At 32.3% G+C, this 22,819-nt stretch overlaps 1 protein-coding gene across 1 annotated transcript in view; it reads right to left on the bottom strand.

The window, feature by feature from the left end:
- Positions 1-5,506: 5,506 nt before the first annotated feature.
- Positions 5,507-22,819, bottom strand: part of LOC115965822 — a 45,618-nt gene continuing 28,305 nt past the window's right edge. Inside the window, exons 2-4 of the mRNA XM_031085116.1 lie at positions 9,033-9,314; positions 8,513-8,832; positions 5,507-6,572 (exon numbers count right to left, since the gene is read on the bottom strand). Of these exons, the coding sequence (XP_030940976.1) occupies positions 5,715-6,572; positions 8,513-8,832; positions 9,033-9,303 (1,449 nt within the window). The 5' untranslated portion in view covers positions 9,304-9,314 and the 3' untranslated portion in view covers positions 5,507-5,714. The remainder of the gene's footprint in view (positions 6,573-8,512; positions 8,833-9,032; positions 9,315-22,819) is intronic.

Raw genomic sequence — 22,819 nt, 5'->3', positions numbered from 1 at the left:
CCATTTTGATTTATAGCTGATATTCCTTTAATTTTTAAAATTATGCCATAAACTTGATTTTATTGTGCTAAATTTGATGTTGAAATAAGCTTTATTCTGAATTACTATATTATGGGAATATAGATTAAGGCATATAAGAATATTTTGGGTTCTGGCTTACTGCTTATGTCCTTCGTATAATAGTATCATGAAATAATGTTTGTAGATATTGATTTAAAGGTGATTGTTTTTGCTTTCTCTTGAAAAAAGTTTCAGTGCATATGGAGGTATCTTGAGTCTACCTATTCAATTCTTATTTAGTTTCTTTTCTTTATGTTGCATTCATTTCTTAAGTTGTATTGTAGCCATTGTAATTTGATATTGAGGTTAACATAGTTCTATGGTGCATAGGCTTATATAAAATGTGAGTACTCTTTTTTCTCAATGGATTTTCTTGCCTCATATTTTATTTTAAGTTCATAAATTGATGTGTTATGTGATTATACCGTTTAGTTGAGTTATGATCAGCAATTTATTCTATTTGTATTCTATTATTGTATTTATGAACTAAATGAGTTATGATGCTAGCAATTAGCTGCTATGGAACTCATCTGACTAAAGCAATTAAAATTTGAGCTGACAATTTTTTCTTTTTAATGTTTCCCTTTTTAGGTGTATCTCTTGAACCTATTTGGTTTCCTGTTAATTCGAAACATTCATAGTTTGCATAATATTGCATTCATAAATCCAACATATCAGATGAGGCGCTTTAGAAAAATTGGAGTCATCACTGTAATGGATGGGCTAATTCATGAAATGCGCCCACTTTAAAATTTTTTATTTAATTTTTTATTGATGTAAGTTGCGTAAGCTTTTTGTTGTAAAATTGGTAGTACCTTTAGCATTTTCCATATGTTCTTACATTTCAATGCTTTGATTGGGGAGTTTTGTTTTGTGTGCTAATATTTTGGATGGGAATGATTATACATGGGGAATTATTACTATAAAACTGGTAGAAGCACATGGTAGATTAATGTTATGCTTTATTTTGAAGCAAATAAAAAGATGCGCTAAATAGGTTTGGTTTGAGGATAAGAAATATATAAATATATATATATATATATATATTGCTAGAAGGGTAAAGATTGTTGAGGGATTGAGATAGTATCAAAAATTGCAAGTGTGTTTTACAATTAACTATCCCGTGCATCACACGGGTTAGCAACTAGTAATAATAATAATAACTTAGAACACAAAACTAAATCATATCAACCTAAATTAGAGTTCTTAAAAATACAAAAATTTATCAACTTAAAGCAGAGATGCAATAAAAAATAAAAATCCACCAAAACATTGAGAGAGAAAAATTAAAAATTAAAAAAAAAAAAAAAAAAAAAAAACTATGCACAGAATGGAAAATAGTGACAAATTTATAGTAAAAAGGAAGGGATAAGAAGAGACAAATAAAGGAAGATGAAGGGAAAGATGAATAACAATATTAAGTAAAGGGTAATGGAAAGATGAAAAGGTAAAGAAAGAAGAAAGGTGGAAGAAAATGTAAATATTTAAAAAATAAGTTAATTTAAAAAAAATTATAGAAAAATTGGAAATAAAAAAAAAATATATATATATATATATATATATATGTTAAAACTGACAAAGATGAATATGTAAAGTCAATAATCTATTTATATATTTTTTTGTAAAAAAAAATTGGAATAAATAATAATTATGTGGCGAATGACGTGGCGATGAGGTGGCGCAATAAGAGCTCAGCAGTAATAAATGCCACACTTCATCTTTTAGTAATATATAAATTCCAGCTCATGAAATTGAAAAGGAGTACGTTTTCATCAATGGACATAATCAATTTGACACCAATATGTGAAGGTTACAATGCTGAGAAACAGAATGAGTATGTATGTTATCATGAATGGATTAATCTAACAAATTTTATGAACATTGGCTGAGACCAGATTTTTTGCAACCTTCCAGTAATCAGAGTGGTTGGTGAGTCAAATTTCTATTAGTTAATTCAAGAAGCATTAATCTAAAATATATATTTTTTATAATTAATCTAAAATATTAAGATGTGAAATTTAAGAATAGCCCTTCTAAAAATAAAAAATTACATAAATAAATTGGGGGCCAGTAGGAAATGGAATATACTTGTAGTAAGAGTCGTCAAAGTCTTCATCTTCAGAGTCGTCAGAAAATGTTATCATGAATGGACAAAAAGCAGGCTCTAATAATTGCCAGGAGGACATGCTTTGTGAAGTGCAAAGTTTCAGATTTTTTGAAAATTTTCAGTAATTAGAGTGGTTGGTGAGATAAATTTCTATTAATTAATTCAATATGCATTAATCTAAATAAATTGGGGGCCAGTAGGAAATGGAATATACTTCTAGTCCAGATATAAGTTCACTTACTAATCATCTTCAGAGTCGTCAAAGATGTCAAATTTATCCCAGTCAAAGTATTTAGAGTCTTCAGAATCCTCTCCCCCTTTGATGTATTTTCCATTGATCTTGATGTTTGGAACATGGGCAAACCAGTCTGCACATCTTGTCTCTAAATTGCGGCAAGCATCAATGTGCAGATGTTTTAAATTGGTGAGGTGTAGAATGGTAAGATACATCAGCTTTTTGCAGTACTAAAGAGACAGCTTTTGAAGAGAAGAAAGATAGCTCAACCAATCAGGCAAAGCTTCCATTCCGTTAAAGTTCTGTATCCGCAGCTCTTCAAGGGCAGTGACGAGTTGAATTTCGTTCAGGAGTGAGTTGAGTGTAGGCCTCCCAAGCAATATTAGCGAGACGCATGCAAGTATCGAATGAAAGGATAACGAGAATCGGGAAAGCATCCAACTCTTCAAGCGGCCTTCTCGCAAAAGCTTCAGTCTTAGATCAGGACAGTTGCTAATTTTTTAAATTAATAAGAGAATGAAACAGTTCTCCTAAATCTGGAATTGATTTCAGATTCGGACAGTCCTCAATCTTCAAATATTGAAGAGATGTACAGAATTGTAGCCCACAGGGTAGTTCATCAATACCACACTCTATTATCCCCAAGTGTCGAATAACTGACGGGACACCCGCCAAAGAACTCAGTTTACGACAATGCCGTACTACGAACTTCTGAAGGGAAACGCAAGTGTGCAGTGATTCTGGAAATGATTTCAAATTCAGACAGTTCTCAATATTCAAACATTGAAGAAATGTACAGAATTGTAACCCACTGGGTGGTTCATCAATACCACACTATTATCTCCAAGTGTCGAATAACTGACAAGACACCTGGCAAATACCTCAGGTTAGTACAATTCACCACTACCAACTTCTAAAGGGAAACGCAGGTGTGCAGTGATTCTAAAATTGATTTTAGATTCAAACATCTCCTAATCTCCAAATACTGAAGAGACGTACAAAATTGTAGCCCACTGGGTAGTCCATCAATAACCCACTTTATTATCTCCAAGTGTTGAATAACTGACGGGAAACCTGGCAAAGAACTCAAGTGACGACAATATTGTACTATGTACTTCTGAAGGGAAACGCAGGTGTGCAGCGATTCTGGAATTGATTTCAAATTTGAACAATTGCTAATCTTCAAATATTGAAGAAATGTACAGAATAGGCAACTGGATAGTTCTTCGTAACCACAGTCTTTTATCTCCAAGTGTTGAATAGGTGATAGGACACCTGGCAAAGAACTCAGGTCTGGACAACTCTCAACTACCAATTTTTGAAGGGAAAGGCAGGTATGCAGTGAGCTTGGCAAATATCTCAGTATGGGACAGTGACGTAAGGTCAACCCCTCAAGGGAAGGAGACACCGTCAACACCTCACCTACGCTTGTCAACTCCTTTGCACCTTCCACTCTTCTAGGGTTTTCATTAACTCCGATTTGAGTATTATCAACGCCAGAAATAATGTAGTAGTATTTCTGTAACTCCCATCTCTGTATAACTCACTTCCTATACTTCTTACCTTCTCCATTCCTATTATTTCAAGAACCCTAAGACAAGGTAAATGTCCCAGGGTAGGAACTTCTTTACATTCCCTACTGCAAATCAAATAGATCTAAATCAAATTGTGATATTGAGACAAACCATTAACCCCTGATGGGAATTTCTTCCCTGCATACTTGAAGATTTCTAAGCTTTTCAAATTTGGGTGAGGCTGGAGGCCTTCCAATACCTTTTCATCTTTCACAGCTGTTGGCCTATAGATATCTCCAGTATAATCCCAAGTTCAAACTTGAATATTTTCTTTTCTTTTAATTTTTCACTTTTGGATTCTTCCTAATCTTCCACCACCTCTAGATTGTATATGCTTATTTCTCCTCTGAGATTCTTTAAAGGTCCCATTTCTTTAATCCGATGACCTTCATCTTGACCCACAACAAAAAAGGGCAATTTTTGAAGGCAAGTCAACTGCCCCATATTTTTGAGTGATTTATATTTGTAACATAACCCTTTCAAACAACCAATATTATGTCTCAAGTTAATCAAATTGCTTAGGTCTTCCGAAAGCTTCATGAGTTTAGGGCATTCTTCAATTCTTAAAGTTTGCAAATTGTAGAGTTTGGTAATCCCTCAATTTTAGTGTGCGAGATGTGAAGAAACCTCAAATGTATTAACTGCTCAATTGAATTTGGCAACCCTATTATACTATGCCCGGATAATTTTAAAACACGTAAGCATTTAAAATTTGATAACATGTCATCAAAGTCTAGAATTTTTGAAATTAATGTGCGCATTATATGAAACCATCTCCACTAAATGAAGTTCTTGGTGTTGTTTTGCCATCAGATCAAACAAATAAACGTTGTACTTTACTAACATTATCCACAAAATCTCTCTCCAAAATCAATTTCAAATTCTGAAATTGAGATGGCAAAATCATGCATTTTGCAACTAATAATATCACCATAGGCATCCTTTGTAGCATTTTGAAAAAAGAAAGTGGCTAACAAAATATTGAAATACATGTTACCAATATCCTCCATCACCGTATTAGCTTCTTTAGATGGTTCAAGGAACCCCTTAGCCATCCAATGCTGAATTACTTCATCCTTTTTCATGTCATAATTTTTAGGGAAAATTGCACAGCATGCGAAACACTGTTTCAGAGATGACGTTCGAAGATTATTATAGCCTAACTATTATAAGCAAAATATTCCATTATTATCATCATCCAATAAATCCCAATTTTATTATTTTGAATCAATTCACCTTTATCGTGCGTAAAGTAGATTACTCACCCTAAAAAAATTGCAGTCACTGGAACCCTTTCACATTTTTTAACAATCTCCTTTCCAATTTTCTCTAAAAATCTAGAGTTAATAGTCTTTCACTTGCAGATGCACTTTTATTGAATATGGACCAATAATCATATTCTGTTAATTCATATTGGGGAAGAGTCTCTATGATTTTTGTCACACTATCACAAATTCACAATAGGTTGCTTCAACAATATTATTTCCAACATTTTGAATTTTTTTTTTTTTTTTTTTTTTTTTTTTTGAGATAACAGAGAATTTCATTGATGCGAAAGTAAACAAAGTATACAACTTAAAAAAATCCCAAGCTAGCTGAGCTTGTTCCCAAGGATACATCATGAATAGAAATAAACAACCGCGAAGCTTTTCCCCTCTTCCCACATACTACAAACAGAGGGTCGTGTTCAGGCCAAAAGTAGGGTAGCAGAAACCCACTAATATGTTTCTGTTATGGCTTACGCTCCTTCCATAATCAACTTTGGGTGTGTCTGAACTTTCTCAAAGTAAAGCTTATTTCTTGCATTCCAAATTGCCCACGATAGAACTGCCCATTGCTCCAGCTCTCCCTTTGACCGTTTATCCCCCCCAATCCGAAACAGTTGGAAGAAATCCTGCACCCCATTGCTGCATTTCTGCACCCTTCCCCTCATCATAGCCCATACATTTCTAGCAAAAGGACACTCCCACAAAAAGTGAGCACATGTTTCTGGTTGTTGGCAACACAGCTCGCATCTCTGGTCTACCTGAACTTTCTGTTGCTGGAGGTTCATCCGTGTGGGAAGCATATTTGAGCAAGCTCTCCAAATGAAGGTTTTAACCTTCGGTGGTTCATTCCATGCCCAGTACATCTTCCACAATTTTTCCTCATCAAGGACGGGGTCCATCTCCCAGCTAATCACAGGGATCGAATTTTCAAACGCCGCTTGATAACTAGCAATGTCACCTTTAAGTCTTTTTAATGATTCGTTGATGGTCTTAATTTTGTTTGCCATATTGATATTGTCCTTAGAGGGTGAAGAGTAGTTTAGTACCTTCAGCTGAAGAATGTTATAGCCAAACTTGCCCAGCACATTATCAATGTCATAAGCAACAGGTCTAAGCTCTGCTAACCAACTCCTCACAAAATCATCACTTGCTTGTCGTTTCTCAGCATCATTTAACACAAGTTGAATTTGGGTTAACAACATAAGAAGGTCTATTAGCCCTTCCATGAAACCCAACTCAAAACTAACATGTTGCTCTATAACCATTGATCTCAACCTGGCTAGAAGTACCTCCACAAAAACACCAAGTAAAATTTCTTCTGCCTTTCTCTGCATAAGAGACAATAGCATGAAAATGTTTGTGGAGTATAGAGTACAATACTATTAAAAATAAACAAGGTGGGTCCAGATATATTTATATATGAAAATATAAAAACTTATATTACGATTTTCACTTCTTAATTTTTAAACAATAATTAACACTTTTTTTTTCTTTCAAAGTTAACTAGTCGCAAACACACATGATACACAGAAATATATAATTATTTTTAAGTGTGGTATAATATATAAATTATTATCTAAATTTTATTGTAGATAATTTGTTCTCCCTCAAAATTAAACAAACTCTAAAGTAATTTATATTTCTCTATTTTTACAAATATATAATTTTATCATTTATAACGTTTTTGATTGATATTATTTTTTTAAGTTGTCCATATTTTTCTAACTATTGTTTTATTATGCATTATATTTTCCTAATTTCTTTTTGTATAACTAAAATTTTTAAGTTTCAAATACATTATTCAAATTTTTTATTCTCTTAAGAAGATTGTCATGATAATCAAAACTGATCATATAGTTACAATGAATATTACTCAAATAATTGATAGCAATATAGTACTCCCAACCCAAACCTTCTTCTTCTTTTTTCCTTTTTTTAGGTCAGTACATCAAAATGGATTGAAGGGGACCATTATGGACTGAACTGGAATGAATTGGACCAAACTGGACTGTAATAGATAAAATTGGACTGCAATGGACGGAATGCCGAATCGTAATAAGTAGACATAACTCAAAAAATTAATAATAATTATAATAAAAAAGTGACGTAAAACCATTATATGTGATAAGTAATGTATTCCAATGTGATGGAAGTGAGTTGTTTTAAAAGTAATATCAATCAAATTTGTTATCACAGTAATATTTTTAACTGAATTATTATGCATGCACTTGTGATTCTATGTGCCTGTTAAAAGTTTTATTCAAATTAAATTAGGTACCATGTACACCATAAAAAAATAATAAAAAAATAGAAAAACCAAAAAGAAAAAGAAAAGGAGGGGGGGAGAGAGAGCGAGAGAGACTTTGTTAAGAGCTTTATTATCTCTATCTTTTGACGTTGATGAAAATGATATATAGTTCTTTAAGTAGGAGTGGATTTGGACCCTTCAACTTAGCCTTGAATACCAAATTAGCATATGGATATGTATACAGTGATGGAATGAGAATTTTTTTCAAGTGATTTTAAACTAAAAATAAATAAAGGTGTCTCCATCCAAGATGTTTGTATTACATGTATTTTCTATTATAAGTAACATTTAGGTTCAAGAATGTGTAAAGTGATGGTCATATCATAATTAATAAGTTATAATTAGCTTTGAGATTGAGTAAAGGTATAATGTATTAATGCATACATTTATAGTTATATACATATTTATTGAAGAAATGATGGAAAGAAAATGATGACGAGGCCACCAATGTGGCTCAACAAAAACGTAACAATAATAAATGCTACACTTCAACTTTTAGATATTGTATAGATTAGTATCGAATATAAATCTTTTGTTCCATTTTGTGTTCCACATTATTCTCCTATTTATACTATACACAACGCATTCTCTAAAGCAATATGGGACAATTACTCTCTCCTCCTCCCCCCACCCCCCTTCCTCCCTTAAATTTCATAAACAAACACGCTTATCCCCTCTTCCCTATGTTAAAACTATCAAATTATATAAATAAATAAAAAGATAATAGTGCTAACAATTTTGTAGTTTACTGACATTACACTTTTCCAATGGAAGAGATCATGAGTTCAAACTCCCCTTCCCCACTTGTTGCAAGGAAAAAATCAATAAATAAATGGTTTATTATAAAGTTTTACTTGATTCAAACAATTAAAATCAATAGTTGAAAATGTTCTTCACAAGTTCACTGCTAAGATTATGATGAAAATAATCAAAAAATAAAATATCCACATCTTTACTCACCTTTTCAAACACTCCGCTAAACATGTCATCCTTTGATATTGAAGTTGGTTTGATTTCCCTCTCCATATCCTCATTTGAAGTTGATGCACCCTTAAGTTTTTTGTTAGGCATACCAACTGCTAGAGAAGCTTCCTCTTGTACCTCTTTAGGCACTTTTGTACAAATACTAATAGCGTGACCTTTAACTCCAGCCAAGTGACTTTTAATCCTTGAAGCACCCCCAGCAAAATCAAGTTCACAAAACTTACATTTGAAACGGCCATTTATTTCTTCAGCAAACTCCCAAAATCGATCTCTCTTTCGACCCATATTTCTTTTCCCTTAAAATAGATGTATAAAGAGTTCAATATTGGAATATAAAAAAAAAATAAATAAATAAAAAAAAAAAATTTGATAGTAAAAATGGATCTGTAGAGTAATAAAATGAATTTAAATAATATAGATCTAAAGAATAATAAAAATAAGCTTGTTATATTTCTTTAAAAATATTATATAACTATTTTACGTCTATCAAAATCACCTTCAAGTAGTTTGATTTCCCTCTCCTTATCCTCATTTGAAGTTGATGCACCCTTAAGTTTTTTGTTAGGCATACCAATTGCTAGAGAAGCTTCCTCTTGGACCGCTTTAGGCACTTTTGTACAAATACTAATATCGTGACCTTTAGCTCCAGCCAAGTGACATTTAATCCTTGAAGCACCCCCAGCAAAAACAAGTTCACAAAACTTACATTTGAAACGGCCATTTAGTTCTTCAGCAAACTCCCAAAATCGATCTCTCTTTCGACCCATATTTCTTTTCCCTTAAAATAGATATATAAAGAGTTCAATATTGAAATATAAAAAAATTGATACCAAAAATGGATCTGTAGAGTAATAAAAATAATTTAAATCATATAGATCTATAGAATAATAAAATTTAGCTTGTTATATTTCTTTAAAAATATTATATAATTATTTTACGTCTATCAAAATCACCTTCAAGTAGTTTTTTGCTAAGCCTCGAATGGCTAGATAAGCTTCAAATTCGGGTATTTTTAGGAACCTTTCTACAAATTGCAATATCACGATCAATAAATCTAATCCATGAAACACTTCCATCAAACTTTTCATCTTATTTTGTTTACTGTGTTAATAAACTATATATAATATTTAGCCAATAAAATATAAAATCCATAGCATGAAAGACATGTCTCAGAGTGCACTTACTCTATTAGTTCACAAACAGGTAGATGCCGCAAGTGGACACCCAGAGAAAGAGAAGAGGTAAAGTCTGAGAACAATAGAATGAAGGAAAAAAAAGTATTCGTATGGCAATTTATTATAACGTCTTTTATTATTTTATATCACTCGCTGAAAGACTCAAATGATTAGACAAGTGGTAGGACTAACACTAGTCTGCCGAAAGAAGATGATTTTGGATTCGATGTGTACATGACAACTCAGGGAAATGCCATAGACGTTGAACTCAACATGTTTTCCAGCACATGCCTTTCCGTTTTGGATTCTAAGGTAAATTTGGTTCCTATGTTGTTGGAAATTTTAGAAGAGTTCCAACTAATAATTACCATGTCAGCCTGCAAATCAAGACTCTTGTTACCAAAATGGGAATTACAGCACAAACATATATAACAGATGTTTACTTCTATGGGTCAAAACACTGAAAGCATTAAACACAGGCCCTTTTTATATACAGCTTTGTTTCAAAAAGCATCAGGAGATTCTCTTCTTCATTTTTTTTTTTTAATTTTTTATTAAAGGAATGAGATTCTTGGTTTTTCCCCCAACCAACTCATCAATCATTACCCGGAATGAGTTTATATTACTTTACCCATCTTGCAGTTTTTTTATTATTATTAGTTTTCTTTCATTTTTTATGGATTATTTATGCAATTCTTTTTTATTTATATCATAATTAATAGATTACTATTTCTTTAAATGTCAAATTTCAAATGAAAAAGAATAAGAATTCTTTTTTATTTTATCAAAGATTGTTAAAGGTTTAAACCAAGCCAAAAAAAAAAAGTTGAAAAAAGAACAAAAAGATATAATATATATATATATATATATATTAAAGAAGAGATAAAGAACGTTATTATTAACTTTTTAGAGCAATAACTTAAAAATAAATAAATAAATAAGAATCACAAATTCATGTAATAACTTATTCTTTTTCACATAGAATTACAAGACGGGTCAAAATTTTAATTTTAATTTTTTGAAATTGACGATAATTTTTCAAGTATATATATTCACATTAGTTGTTAAATTATTACAACTTGATCATTCTATGAGTATATTTACCAAAATTTCAGAATTGACTCAAGTTTAATATGAGATATGTCAAGTTACTAAAATTCCTTTCATGAGAGAAGTGGAAATTTTCTTTAAAAGAAAAAAACAAAATGAATTACTCATGCGTAACACATTCATTAAAATAAAAAATAAAACCCTCAAACAAATAAATACAATATGAATGTTTTTTTATATATTATTTTGAATAGACTCAAGTACTCATATACATGTGTATGCATATGAGAGTCGCTTTGGCTTCACCAATAGTCTTGCTCTTGATTGAACAAGGTTGATATATCAAAAAGCAAGATTAGATCCAAGGTTTTCTAATTTCAATTCGCTCTGTTTGATTCAAGTTTCAGCAATAATATTTTTTTGAAAATGAATCATTTTTTAAAAAGTATTTGCAATAAAACTATCTAATTTTTCAATGTCGGCAGCAACCTTAAATGAGTTAAAACAATTTCTAAAAATAACCCATACTTTTTCTGCTGACCAAAAATAGTTTTTCTTTGGCTTATTTTTTTTATGCTAAAATACAAAAAATTATCTTTACACGAAGCTTTCCTTCGAAACAAATGGACATGACTAAGATAAAAATAGTCCCTATATCTCATGAAACAAATGGCAAAAGAGACGCTTAACAAAAAGATAAAAAAAATCGCAAAAGAGATAAGTCTGGATGTGTCATAAAAAAATGAACCACGTATTAGTTGCATATTTTAAGAATATAGCAGATATGTGCAATCCCCAAAAAAAAAAAAATAATAATAAAGATTTGGATTTTATCTTCTAGTTTAAATAACTTGAATAAAGTAGATTTGATTTTTTTTTTCCTATTTTATATATGGATTGAAATTAGAGGTGTACACGGTTCAATTCGGTTCGGTCAATTTTGGAGAGGATTTTTACACCACGCCTATAGGGTGTGGTTTCACCCTATGCTTGACCGCACCTCACTTTTGTAAGGTAAGAACCGGTCTACACAAGGTGAGGTTAGTCTTGGCTGCTCAGTGCAATTCGTTCGGTTATATGAGCTGGACTTTTAAAAATTACTACTCTAAGAGCATTCACATTAAACCTCTCAAATGCTAAAAATGCTATTTTTTAGCATTTTTGAGATAAGAACATCCGACATTAAAACTGCTAAATCTTTAATTTTTAGGATTCAAGCTACAGTGCAATCTCATATTTGAGACCGCACTGTAGCTACAATTGTAAAACAAAAATTATTTTTTATTCACCTCAAGCTCTCTCTCCTATCTTTCTCTTTCCTCCCTCACTTCTTTCTTCTCTCTTCCCTCTCTGTGCTTCACCGATGTGATTCACAGATGAATGTGCTCCGCCGATGATTGTGCTCCACCGATGGTCGTGGGTTGTGTTCTGATGTGCTCCGACAATTTTGTGGGTCTGAATTCATGGGTCTGGGTTCGTGGGTCTGCATTCGTGGATCATCAACATGACCAGGGTTGAGATCAGGGTAATGGGTTTTGGTTGAGGTTGAGAACGAGGTGGGTGGGTGGTGACTGAGGTGGGTTGCTATGGCTGAGACATGGGTCTTTGGATTGTTTTTGTTTTTGTTTTTCTGGTTGATGGTGGTATGAGGATGTGGGATTGTGGATGCTCTTCTTTTTTGGGTTTTGTGGTGAATCTCTATTGGTCTCCGTGGGTTTTTCTGCATCTGCTAGTGTTTTTTTTTTTTTTTTTTTTTTTTTTTTTCAGTGGTGGTGGCTGGGATGGATATGGGTTTGCTGGGTTGAGATGGAAGAGTGTGAGTTCGTTGGATAAATAGGTGGGTATGAGTGGTTAGTGTTTTTTTACGGAGGTGGTGGATGGGGTGGGCATGGGTTTGCTGCGTTAAGAAGGTCAAGTTTGCTAGGTTGAGAGTGAGAAAGAAAGAAAGAAAGAAAGAAAGAAATATAATTGAAGAATAAAGAAATAATAAAAGAAGAATATTTAAATGAAGCAGTAAAAAATATAGAATCTTTGATGTTGGGTGTATTGTAAAATGAGTTGTTAAGGGGTTGTTTGGCCAAGAAAATTTCATCACTCAATTTCCATCACTCATCACTCAATTTTTCATACCCGTTTGGCATCATCACCCAATTCCCATCATTTAATATTTTTCACACTATTTGTGGGCCCATACCTCTCAGCCGGTGCAGCATTTTCTCTTTTTTTTTTTCCAGTACCCAAACTCACCGAAGCTAAAAAAAAAAAAAAAAAAAAAAAAAAAAAAAAAAAAAAAAAAAAAAAAAAAAAACCAAAACTGAAGACCAAACAAGTGAAAAAGAAAAGTCAAAAGGTGGTCAAAAGTTGTGACTGTGGGTCCCTTATGTGTGTTTGATTACAATATTGTCATTGAATTATGTGTTATGGAAACTGAAAACAGCCTTTGATTGTTTTCAGTTTCCATAACTCATAACTCAAAAATCAGAGAATTGAGTGATGAAAACAGAGTTATCGTTTGCCAAACAACCTTTTTGCTATGGATCCCACCATTTTTAAGTTATGAATTATGGAAACTGATAATTGAGTTATGGAAATTACCAATCCAAACAGCCCCTAAAAAGCTAAAATTTTGGTTTTAAGGTGGTATATGCTAAAAATTTTACTTCCCTTGATGGGAATGCTAAGTAACCTTTAAATGCTAAGTAACCTTTAAATAAAACCTAGTCATACACTAATTTTAATAACATATTAAAGCATCTCCAATGGTGTAGCTAAATGCATAAAAATCTCTATAATAGAGAATGACACCATAAAAAAAGTCTTCAATGGATTCTCTATACCCGAAATTTTTTTTTGGCTCATAAACAATAGCTCATCAAGTCTAATGGGCTACTGTTCATTCTTCAAATGTTTTTTTTCCATTATAATAATCAGGTATTGAATAAAAATGGTGTAGCTAAATACATAAAAATCTCTATAATAGAGAATGACACCTTAAAAATAGTCTCCAATGGATTCTCTATACCTGGAATTTATTCTTGGCTCACGAACTATAACTCATCAAGTCTAATGGGCTACTGTTCCTTCTTCAAACATTTTTTTCCTATTGTAATAATCAGGTATTGAATAATAAAAATGTTAAAAGATGTATAGTTATTAAAAAAAGAATAAATAATGAATAAAAGAAATAATATTTAAATGAGATAAAAACCTTGTTGGAAAGTTAAAAATCACTGTTTATTTTTCAAACAGTACAAAAATTTGATAAATTTACTGGATAAGCTCTTTTAGAAAAGAAAAACCACACACACAGCTTACTCAGTGCTAAAATAAAAACAAGAAGATAATCAACTAAAACCATAATAGCATGATATAACAAACTAAAATCACAACAGCATGATATAATAAACTAAAATCACAACAGTATAATCAATCAATAGGATAATCGACAAATAAATTTACAATCTTTGAACCCTTCAAACAAAATCAAACATTAGTGAACTCAAAAAAAAAATTATAAATAGGATAAGAAAATACCCAGGAACTCTTTAAGCCTTTGAGATTTAGTCCTTTACAAGGCTAAAGCTGAATCTCTTAAATTACCCCTGAAATTACAAGAAAATAATGCAAAAAAAAAACAAAAATTAGAATCAACAAGAAACATTCAGTGAATTCAAAATAAAACCAAAAAAATTAGGGGTTAGGGTTACCAAAGACAGAACTATATAGTGGCAGAGCCACGGTGGAGAACGGAGATGATAAGGAGACTGACCGAGAGGAAAGTCTTTTTTTGTGAGAGAGAGACTGAGAATCAGAGACGAGTCTTGATGAGAGTGTGAGACTGAGAGCTTGTGTTCTTAAAGAGTAGAAGGTTAGGTCATAGGTGGGACCGGAAGCCTAAGATTGAGAATTTGAGAGGGAAAAACTACTGATTGCTCGGCGGGATTAGGGTACGGAAAAAAAATTATATAACTGAGGGCAAAAGATTAGAGAAAAATGTTTAGGTGGGAGCCTGAGCTGAGTGACTGAGTGAGTCGAGTCTGAGGGCAAAAGACTAAAAAAAAAAAGAGAGAAAGAGACAAGTTAGAGTAACTCAGTCAGGGTACGTGTGTAGCTTAGAGTAAACAAGAAAAAAATAATTCTTACACAGTGACTTTAAACACTAACCAAATAATCAAATAAAGGCATCGTTTTTCTTTTCTTTTCTGTTTTTCTTTTTTTTTTTTTTTTTTTTTTAATTACTGAAATGGTAGAAGTATATTAATCAAAAGAAACAAATAAAAGAAAAAAACAAAAAAACAAAACATTGTTTTTTCTTTTTTTCTTTTTTTCTTTTTTTACTGAAATGGTAGAAGTATATTAATCAAAAGAAACAAACAAAACAAAAAAACAAAAAAAAAAAAACAAAACATAGCCCGGCCCAGTAGCTTTACAAGCAAAGGACGGCCATGAGAAAAACAATGGACCTATAGCTCCAGAAACCTCCATAGCTTGCTTTTTTTTCTTTTCTTTTTTTAATGCAAGACAGCTTAGACAAGACCTGAGTGAGACTATTCACTATTTTTTTTTTTTTTTGGAAAAGGATTATTCACTATTCAGACTTTAGGACCGACACACGTTAACATTTTTTGACTTCGCACGCGGGTGAGGTTGTGAGAAACTGAGCCTACTGAGAGTCACAGTGTCACACAGCGTGCTCAGCACGCCATATATTAAAACAAAAAAACAAAATTATATATATTAAACATACTCGGTGCGGTTCAGTTCTCGGCGGTGTGCATATCTCGGCGCTAATTGCCACACCGGTCAACGTCGGTACTGAAAAGATGCCGCCGACCACCATGCCGGAAACTTTCGGCGGAGCCCTGAGAGGGGCGGATCGGTGCGGTCAGACAGGTTTCAGTCGGTGCCGGTGGATCAACGAACAGGCCTGATTGAAATGATTAATGATTAGTAAAACTATATATATATATATATGATGATGCCGGAAATAATATCACCAGTGAGTCACACGTTCCTCGTACGATCGCCAATGGCACCTGCACAACGAAAGGGAATAACCTAGCAGAGAGTACCGGTGTGGTACCGGCCAAACACCCTCCGAATGTCAAGTTAGAACTATTCTCACTGCTCTAGAGTGCTAGAGAGGGTAAATTATGCGTACCTTGGTTTGTGAGGGTGCTTGGGTTTTTATAGTAGTAGATGGTTGATCTCTTTTCCTTGGAGTAGAAGTCTTTTCCTTATAGGAGTCTTCTTAGGCGTATTTTACGGGATTCTTTCCATATAGGAGTCCTTAGGTTCCTTGAAACGTGGGGAGCAAGTTATTTTACTTATATACGTAAACGTGCAGATCAATCAATCCGTAAACTGACGCCATCAGTTTAGGTTTACCCCGTCTGCTCAAGTTTACTCCCGTCTGTTCAAGTTTACTCCCGTCAGCTTCAGGATGCCCAGTTTCATGTGGAGTTCTCTTCCTTCATGCCTCCATCAGCCTTGAAGGAATGCTGACGGTAAAATCATCTCGTCACCCTTGTCAAGCTTGGCCCGTCACTCTTGTGTAACTAATTTTATCCTCATCAATATATATATATATATATATATATTAAGCCAATTTAAAATAATAATAATAAAATTGAATCGCATGAAAGACGTGTCAGGGTGCACTTACTGTAGTAGCTTGCAAATAGGTAGATGCAGTCAATGGACGTCAGGAAAAGTGAGAGAGAGCGAAGGAGCTTATTAAAAAAAGAGAAAGAGAGTAGGAAATTGAAATAGTCTGAGAAAAGCAAAGAGGAAGAGAAGAGAAAGAAGCTGTTTGTCTGAGTTCACTTATTTTGTTGAATTTAAAAAATTTTGATTTATACAATTATTCGATTAATTTACCTTAACCTTTTGTTGTCTGATCAATTTACCTCGAGATCTGAAATGGACTTGTCAAATTCAGCAGCAGATCAAATCAGATCACGTGAAAAAAGTGTAACTGTGATGTGATAGGACTAACAAAGCTTTTTAACTTCGCAGCTTCTCATTAGGTTGGGCCCAACAGTCCCCACCCCAGATATTTCAGGTCAAACAAAATCCCTACGTTGGGCCGAAATTCTCCATGATTGTCTCTTAAGCCCAGCAAAGAGGAAAATAAAGCAGAAAACTTTTTTAATAAAATCAAAGAAGTAGACCTCTTCGTGACAAACGACCTGTTTAATGTGGGATATAAGATTATCTAAAAAAACTATGACCATTGGACCGAAGAGCGGAAGAAAAGTGAAGTTACAAATAGATCCAGTATAATTTGGTCCCTCAACTATTAATTGTTTTAATTTAATTTCTCAAATTTTAAAATCAAATCAATTTTATCATTTTTGAGTCTATTATCTGTTTAAAATTTTAATGGAATTATAGTTTGAATTGATTTACTTTTGAAAATTTTTCATTTTTAATAATCTTTTCATTTAAGGGATCATATTTTATCACATTAAATCATTTCATTATATAAAAAAGAGAAATAAATTTTAGAATTTAGAATAAATTAACTTAATATTGAACATTGAGGGACTAAATTAATATGATTAATATTTGAGAGATCAAATTGAACTTTATCCTGTAATTAGAGGATCAAATTTATAATTTTATTGAAGGATCATCCATAGATGAAACCATGATTTTAATTTTAATTTTTTGTAACCAAAACATTAATATCTTTTTATGGACTATTTATGAATAAAAAAATACTAAAATTCAAAACTAAATTATTATATATATAAAATAAATAAATAAAATTTTTATTTCCAATGATGTTTTTCTGTTTATTAACATTTTCGTTTACATTAAAATGTCCACAGAAAAATTATTGCTTATTGCCCAAAATGAGAAGCAAAAATATTTTGATAAAGACATTCGGTAAAAAAAAAAAAAAAAAATTTGAAATAATTTTTCAGAGAGGCGGCCGAGTGGTTGATAGCTCTGGTCTCTTCTCCGCAAATTCTTTTTTGAACAATTGAAGCCACGAAAAAGGTTAAGTTCTAAAAAATATTTAAAATGAATTCTATATTCTTTTTGGTTTCTTCTTTTTGATCTCATATCATAGAACATATAATTAATTATGAATTAATTATAATAAACTACTCCATTAAGAACTAACATAATAAAATCCACAAAATAATTCTCTCTTAATACCTTTTAACTTAGTATATATGACCTATCAACATGAAACTCAACTTGTTTATGATTGATTTTACTCAAAATCTCGTAATAATTTCACTTTTAATACACAAAATGAAAGAGCTTAATAGAATTTCACTTTAAAGCATTATCAAGGCAATATCGCTCCACTGTTCTCTAATTTTATAGTAAATTCTAATTTATGTAATATGTTATTTTTTAAATGATAATTTGAAGATTATTTATTTATCAATTATTGTTCTTAAGAACAACAAAAAGGACTAGTCCACGATCGGTGGATGTGAAGGAAGATCTAAGTCCAACAATGAAAAGTGGGACAACATATTCATATCTAAATCAAAAATGAAAAAAATTATATATATATATATATATATATAAAGAAAATAAATAATATTAAAAAAAAAACTTTTTAAAATTGGAAGAACAAAGAAGCAACCAGTCACAGGATGATATTGAAACTCACCAGAGATGAGATTATGAGAACGAAAGGGGCACGTTATCTGTCTCTTTCTCTCTCTCTAGAAGAGTATTGTATTTTCAGTTCTGCTGTTCCTGGCAGCAAAAAACTCTTTCATGGGTCATGACAGATGAACAAATTTCAATTCTTAATTTCTTATTTCTTAAGCAATCCACCGAAACTACAATTTCTTAAAACTAACTAAATATTCGTTTTAGTCTTATTTGCCAGCAAGACTGAGAAATTTTATAAATTAGCAAATAAAACCTCCCTCTTAAATCTTAATTAACTTACGTTCACGTTGGTATCTTCCATGACCCATTATCAAAAGGAAAAGACTCTAAAAATAAGCATTGCTTCTTCAAAGGTAAGTATTTAATTTCTCGGTTAGTATGTAGCATCGCATATGATATGAATTTGATGAAAGTTTGAAAAAAAAAAAATTAGAGTTGCATTAATTATATTTGATGGAACCTACATTATTTATTTTTAGGACAAAATTTAGGTACAATACCTTAGGTGTTGTTCTTTAAGTTCTTCTCTTAAGATTTAACCATGTGGCTACTTAATTAGAAAATACACTTCCTTTTTATGAGAAAAAATCCACATGGCAAACTTCACGTTATTGCGCGTCTGTGTTTCACAATTCACATTTCCTTCTTTTTTCTTTTTTATTTTTAATTTTTAGCAACAGTGGTTGATTTTTCTCCCTTAAACAGTGCACAGATGCACTATTCACAGGACCCACAAACTTCACTTTTCAACAACTTTTTCATTAAAAATTGGTCTCACAGTACTATTCACACATTTAAAAATTATGTTGCTACAGTATTTTCAATTTTCAGCAAAATAAATTATATCCAAACGAACCCTTAATGTGCCATGAAGCCCAAGACTGAAAGAAAAAGACAAAATTCCAAAAATAAGCAAATAATTAAAAATAATAAGAAGAAGAAGAAAAGTATTTGTTATTCAAAATGCATTTCTTACTGATTTTATATCCAATATTATAATGCTTTTTTTTTTTTTTTTTTTTGTCGTGTTAATGCATGTCAGCCAAGAAAAAAAAAATCTAATATACATTTGCCTCATTTTATGGGATTTTTCTCAAATCTTCATTACCCGAATTTCTATTATTAATTTATTCTTAATCCTTAAAGTTTGTGATTATTTTCATTTTAGCCTTTTACACATCAAAATTTTCCTTTTGACCATTTTAGTTTTATGTTTAGTCCTTCATAAATATGAATATTTTGAAATATAAAGAGCCAAACAAAAAACCAGATCAACTATAAAAGACTAAAATGAAAATATTAGAACATAAAGAGCTATTATGAAAAGAATTCCAAACTTTAAAAGTTAAAAGTCTCCTTTAATAAATTGATTAAAGTAGACTTTTAACCTTTAAAGTAATTCTACTACTACAAACTATTTTACAATATTTTTACAAAATGTTGATATATCCAAACTCTTATTGGTTTTCATCTAGACCTACCATTAATATTATTTTTTCATTTACCAATAATTACTCGTCACATCAGTAATTTGTAAATATTTTTATAAAATAGTTTGTATATATAATATTATTCTTAAATCTAATCAAGACTTTCCCAATTTTTCCTAACTTGAAGATTTGGCCCGAAAATATCACTAGTTTGGGCCTAGCTAGGCTCGCTCAGATTGAGCTAGCTCTTGGGCTTATGAGGACATAAAGAATATTGTATTATATTCAAATAGAAATTAATGTAAAGAAAATGGATTTTTTTTTCTCTTTCTCCCTATTCTCTATAACACATATATATAATATAAAGGTAATTAAATCAAATTATATTATAAATAAAAAATTGAAACTAATAATTCTTTCCTAAATAAGCAATGTCCATATATACAAATAGTTAATCCAATAAAAAAGTTATTAGGTGGTAAAAATTACTTAAAGTTGCATTAATTAAATGTTCCTTTCCTATCAAAATAAATAAATAAATGTTCCTTAAAAGTGAATTTTCAAAATTATATGATCGGAAAATATTTTACAAGCACAAATATACTCGGAAATATAGAAATTTATAGCGAAACAAATGAAGTGTTAGTGAAATAACGTAGTAATCTTCTCTGCCTACTCCATACCAATTTCAAGAATCTCAACCATTATTACTATTCAGAATTGACTCAATCACAAACTAAAAATTGAATATTTATATGCGAGGGAGGCGCCAAGTAGGACTGATATCGGGTCGAGTCAGGTCGGTTTTACTGCCACCCGCAACCCGACCCGATAACAATCGGGTTTATCAGGGAAAAACCCGACCCAACCCGAAAAGTACGAGTCTCAGGTCGGGTTGGGTGGTTGGATATTGGGTCGGGTCTGTCATTTTTTTTTTTTTTTCCAAAAAAATGCACCGTTTCTACAATATAATTCTCTCTTTCTATCTCTCTTTCTCTTTCTCTTTCTCTCTCACTCTCTCCTATGGTGGCTGAAAGGTAAAACCCTAGACGATGAACAAGGCTTAGTCTCCAACGAAAAAATGCTTTCAACAACAACAATAGCAACAGCAATAGCTACGACCATTCACCACCACCGCACGTTAGCACGTACCACTCCTTTTAAGATTTTTCATTCTCGTTCTCTCTCTCACGACGCCGCCATGTCTAGGTTCGTCTTTCTCTCTCTCTCTCTCTCTCTATAGCTCGAGATTTTAGGGTTTAGTTTCTCAAATTTTAGGTTTTTTTTTCGGAGTTCGAAAGGAGCTTGATTGTATGTTACTGACTCGTTCCTCTATTTTTCTTGGAATCTTACGAAACTCGGTGCAAATATCAGTCTTTTTTTTTTTTTTCTTCTTCTGGGTTCTTAGAGTGTTTGATTTATGGGTTTTTTTTTTTTTTTTTTTTCTCTCTCTGGGTTCTTAGAGTGTTTGATTTATGGTTTATCTTTGCTATTTAATGCAATATTAGCTGATTTCCTTTGTGTTAATTGAAATTATTTTAGTGTTTTACTTTTCGATTATGGTGAATCTTAATGTATTTTAGTTTATTTGAAATAGTTCATAATGGGGTATTGGATCGGTTTCGCTTGTCTAATATGTTGTGTTTTTTTTTTTTTTTTTTGTTTAAGATCGGTCGGGTCGGGTTGGACTCGAAACCGACCCGAACCCAAGGCAGACCCAAATATTGGACCCGAACCCAACCCAAGCATCCATTCAACCCGCCCAAGACCCTTCGGGTCGGGTCGGGTGGGCCGGGTTGGCCGGGTCTATGCTCAGTCCTAGCGCCAAGTTCATTGCAAATGAATCCCCTAGCCCAGAACAAAATTATATATTATTATTTTTTTTTCTTTTTTGAGTTTTGACTCCCACAAATAAAAATTTAAATATCCTGACCCTAAATATTTTTTAAACTAACCTTAAATAAACTTTGAATATAATCATCTTTACAATATCTTAGCCTTTTTAAACACATACAAACAAACAAACAAAACGTAACAAGTCAATGTAGGGGGCCTTTTTTATGTATTGCGTTGGGCTGGGCTGCCTCCTGCGGTAATGGGCCTGAATGTTTTTGAGTAAGGGAGTTGAGATCGGTCCAACTGTAACTCAACTTGGGCCGACTTGTGCACAAACTATGCCTCGTCTGCCAGGAGTATGCTTACTGCAAGCAGAACTGTTTCAAATGAGTTACGGTAGGCAGATATAATAATAATAACAAAACAGAGTACTCTGACTATTTAATGAAAAATGGCCAAGTAATCCCTACTTATAAAACATAATTACAGTCGTAACAATGTCATTTACAAAGAAAGTAAATGAGAAAGAAAGTAATATGAACTAATCAAGAATGGACATAAAGTCAAGTTTAATTTTGGTCCGTAGAAGCAAAACCAAAGAGGGAAGAATGCCTCCTCTCAATGCAAATAATCTCCCAAGAAAAGATCCCGTCGTGGGGATTAATGGCTTTGAGGGAGTTGGATCTGAATGGTTAATGCCCAAAAGGAATCCTTGTTATGTTTTGGAAGAGAGCAGGATTTGAAGGGGGAGAGAGGGAAATCGACTTACTGGTGCATGCCCATTATATTATCTTTCTTTTTTCCTCTGTTTTCTTTCTTATCTTTTTCTTTTATTTCTCTTGTTTTCTTTTATTCTGTTTTCTTTTTACTCCGCAACACCCTTTGTTTTTTCCATCGTTTTTCAGGGCACGACAAGAGTCCTTTTATAGTGCCTGCTGTGACCAGTTTTTTACCACTTTACCCTTTAACCGCCTTTGTCTGGTCTGGGCGTACTTGCCGACCACCAAAGAATTCATCTGTGTGCCACTCACCCTTACCAGACAAAGGTAGGTTTGTTTCATTCGTCAGTCCACCGTAGCACTCTTACCTGCCACGGCATAAATGCTTTCTATCTCTTTCCCTCAAGGCATGCACCTAACGATTCC

This window comes from Quercus lobata, chromosome 10 (genome assembly GCF_001633185.2).
Source record: "Quercus lobata isolate SW786 chromosome 10, ValleyOak3.0 Primary Assembly, whole genome shotgun sequence".
NCBI classification, from domain to species: Eukaryota; Viridiplantae; Streptophyta; class Magnoliopsida; order Fagales; family Fagaceae; genus Quercus; species Quercus lobata.
This window is presented reverse-complemented; position numbering and strand designations above follow the sequence as displayed.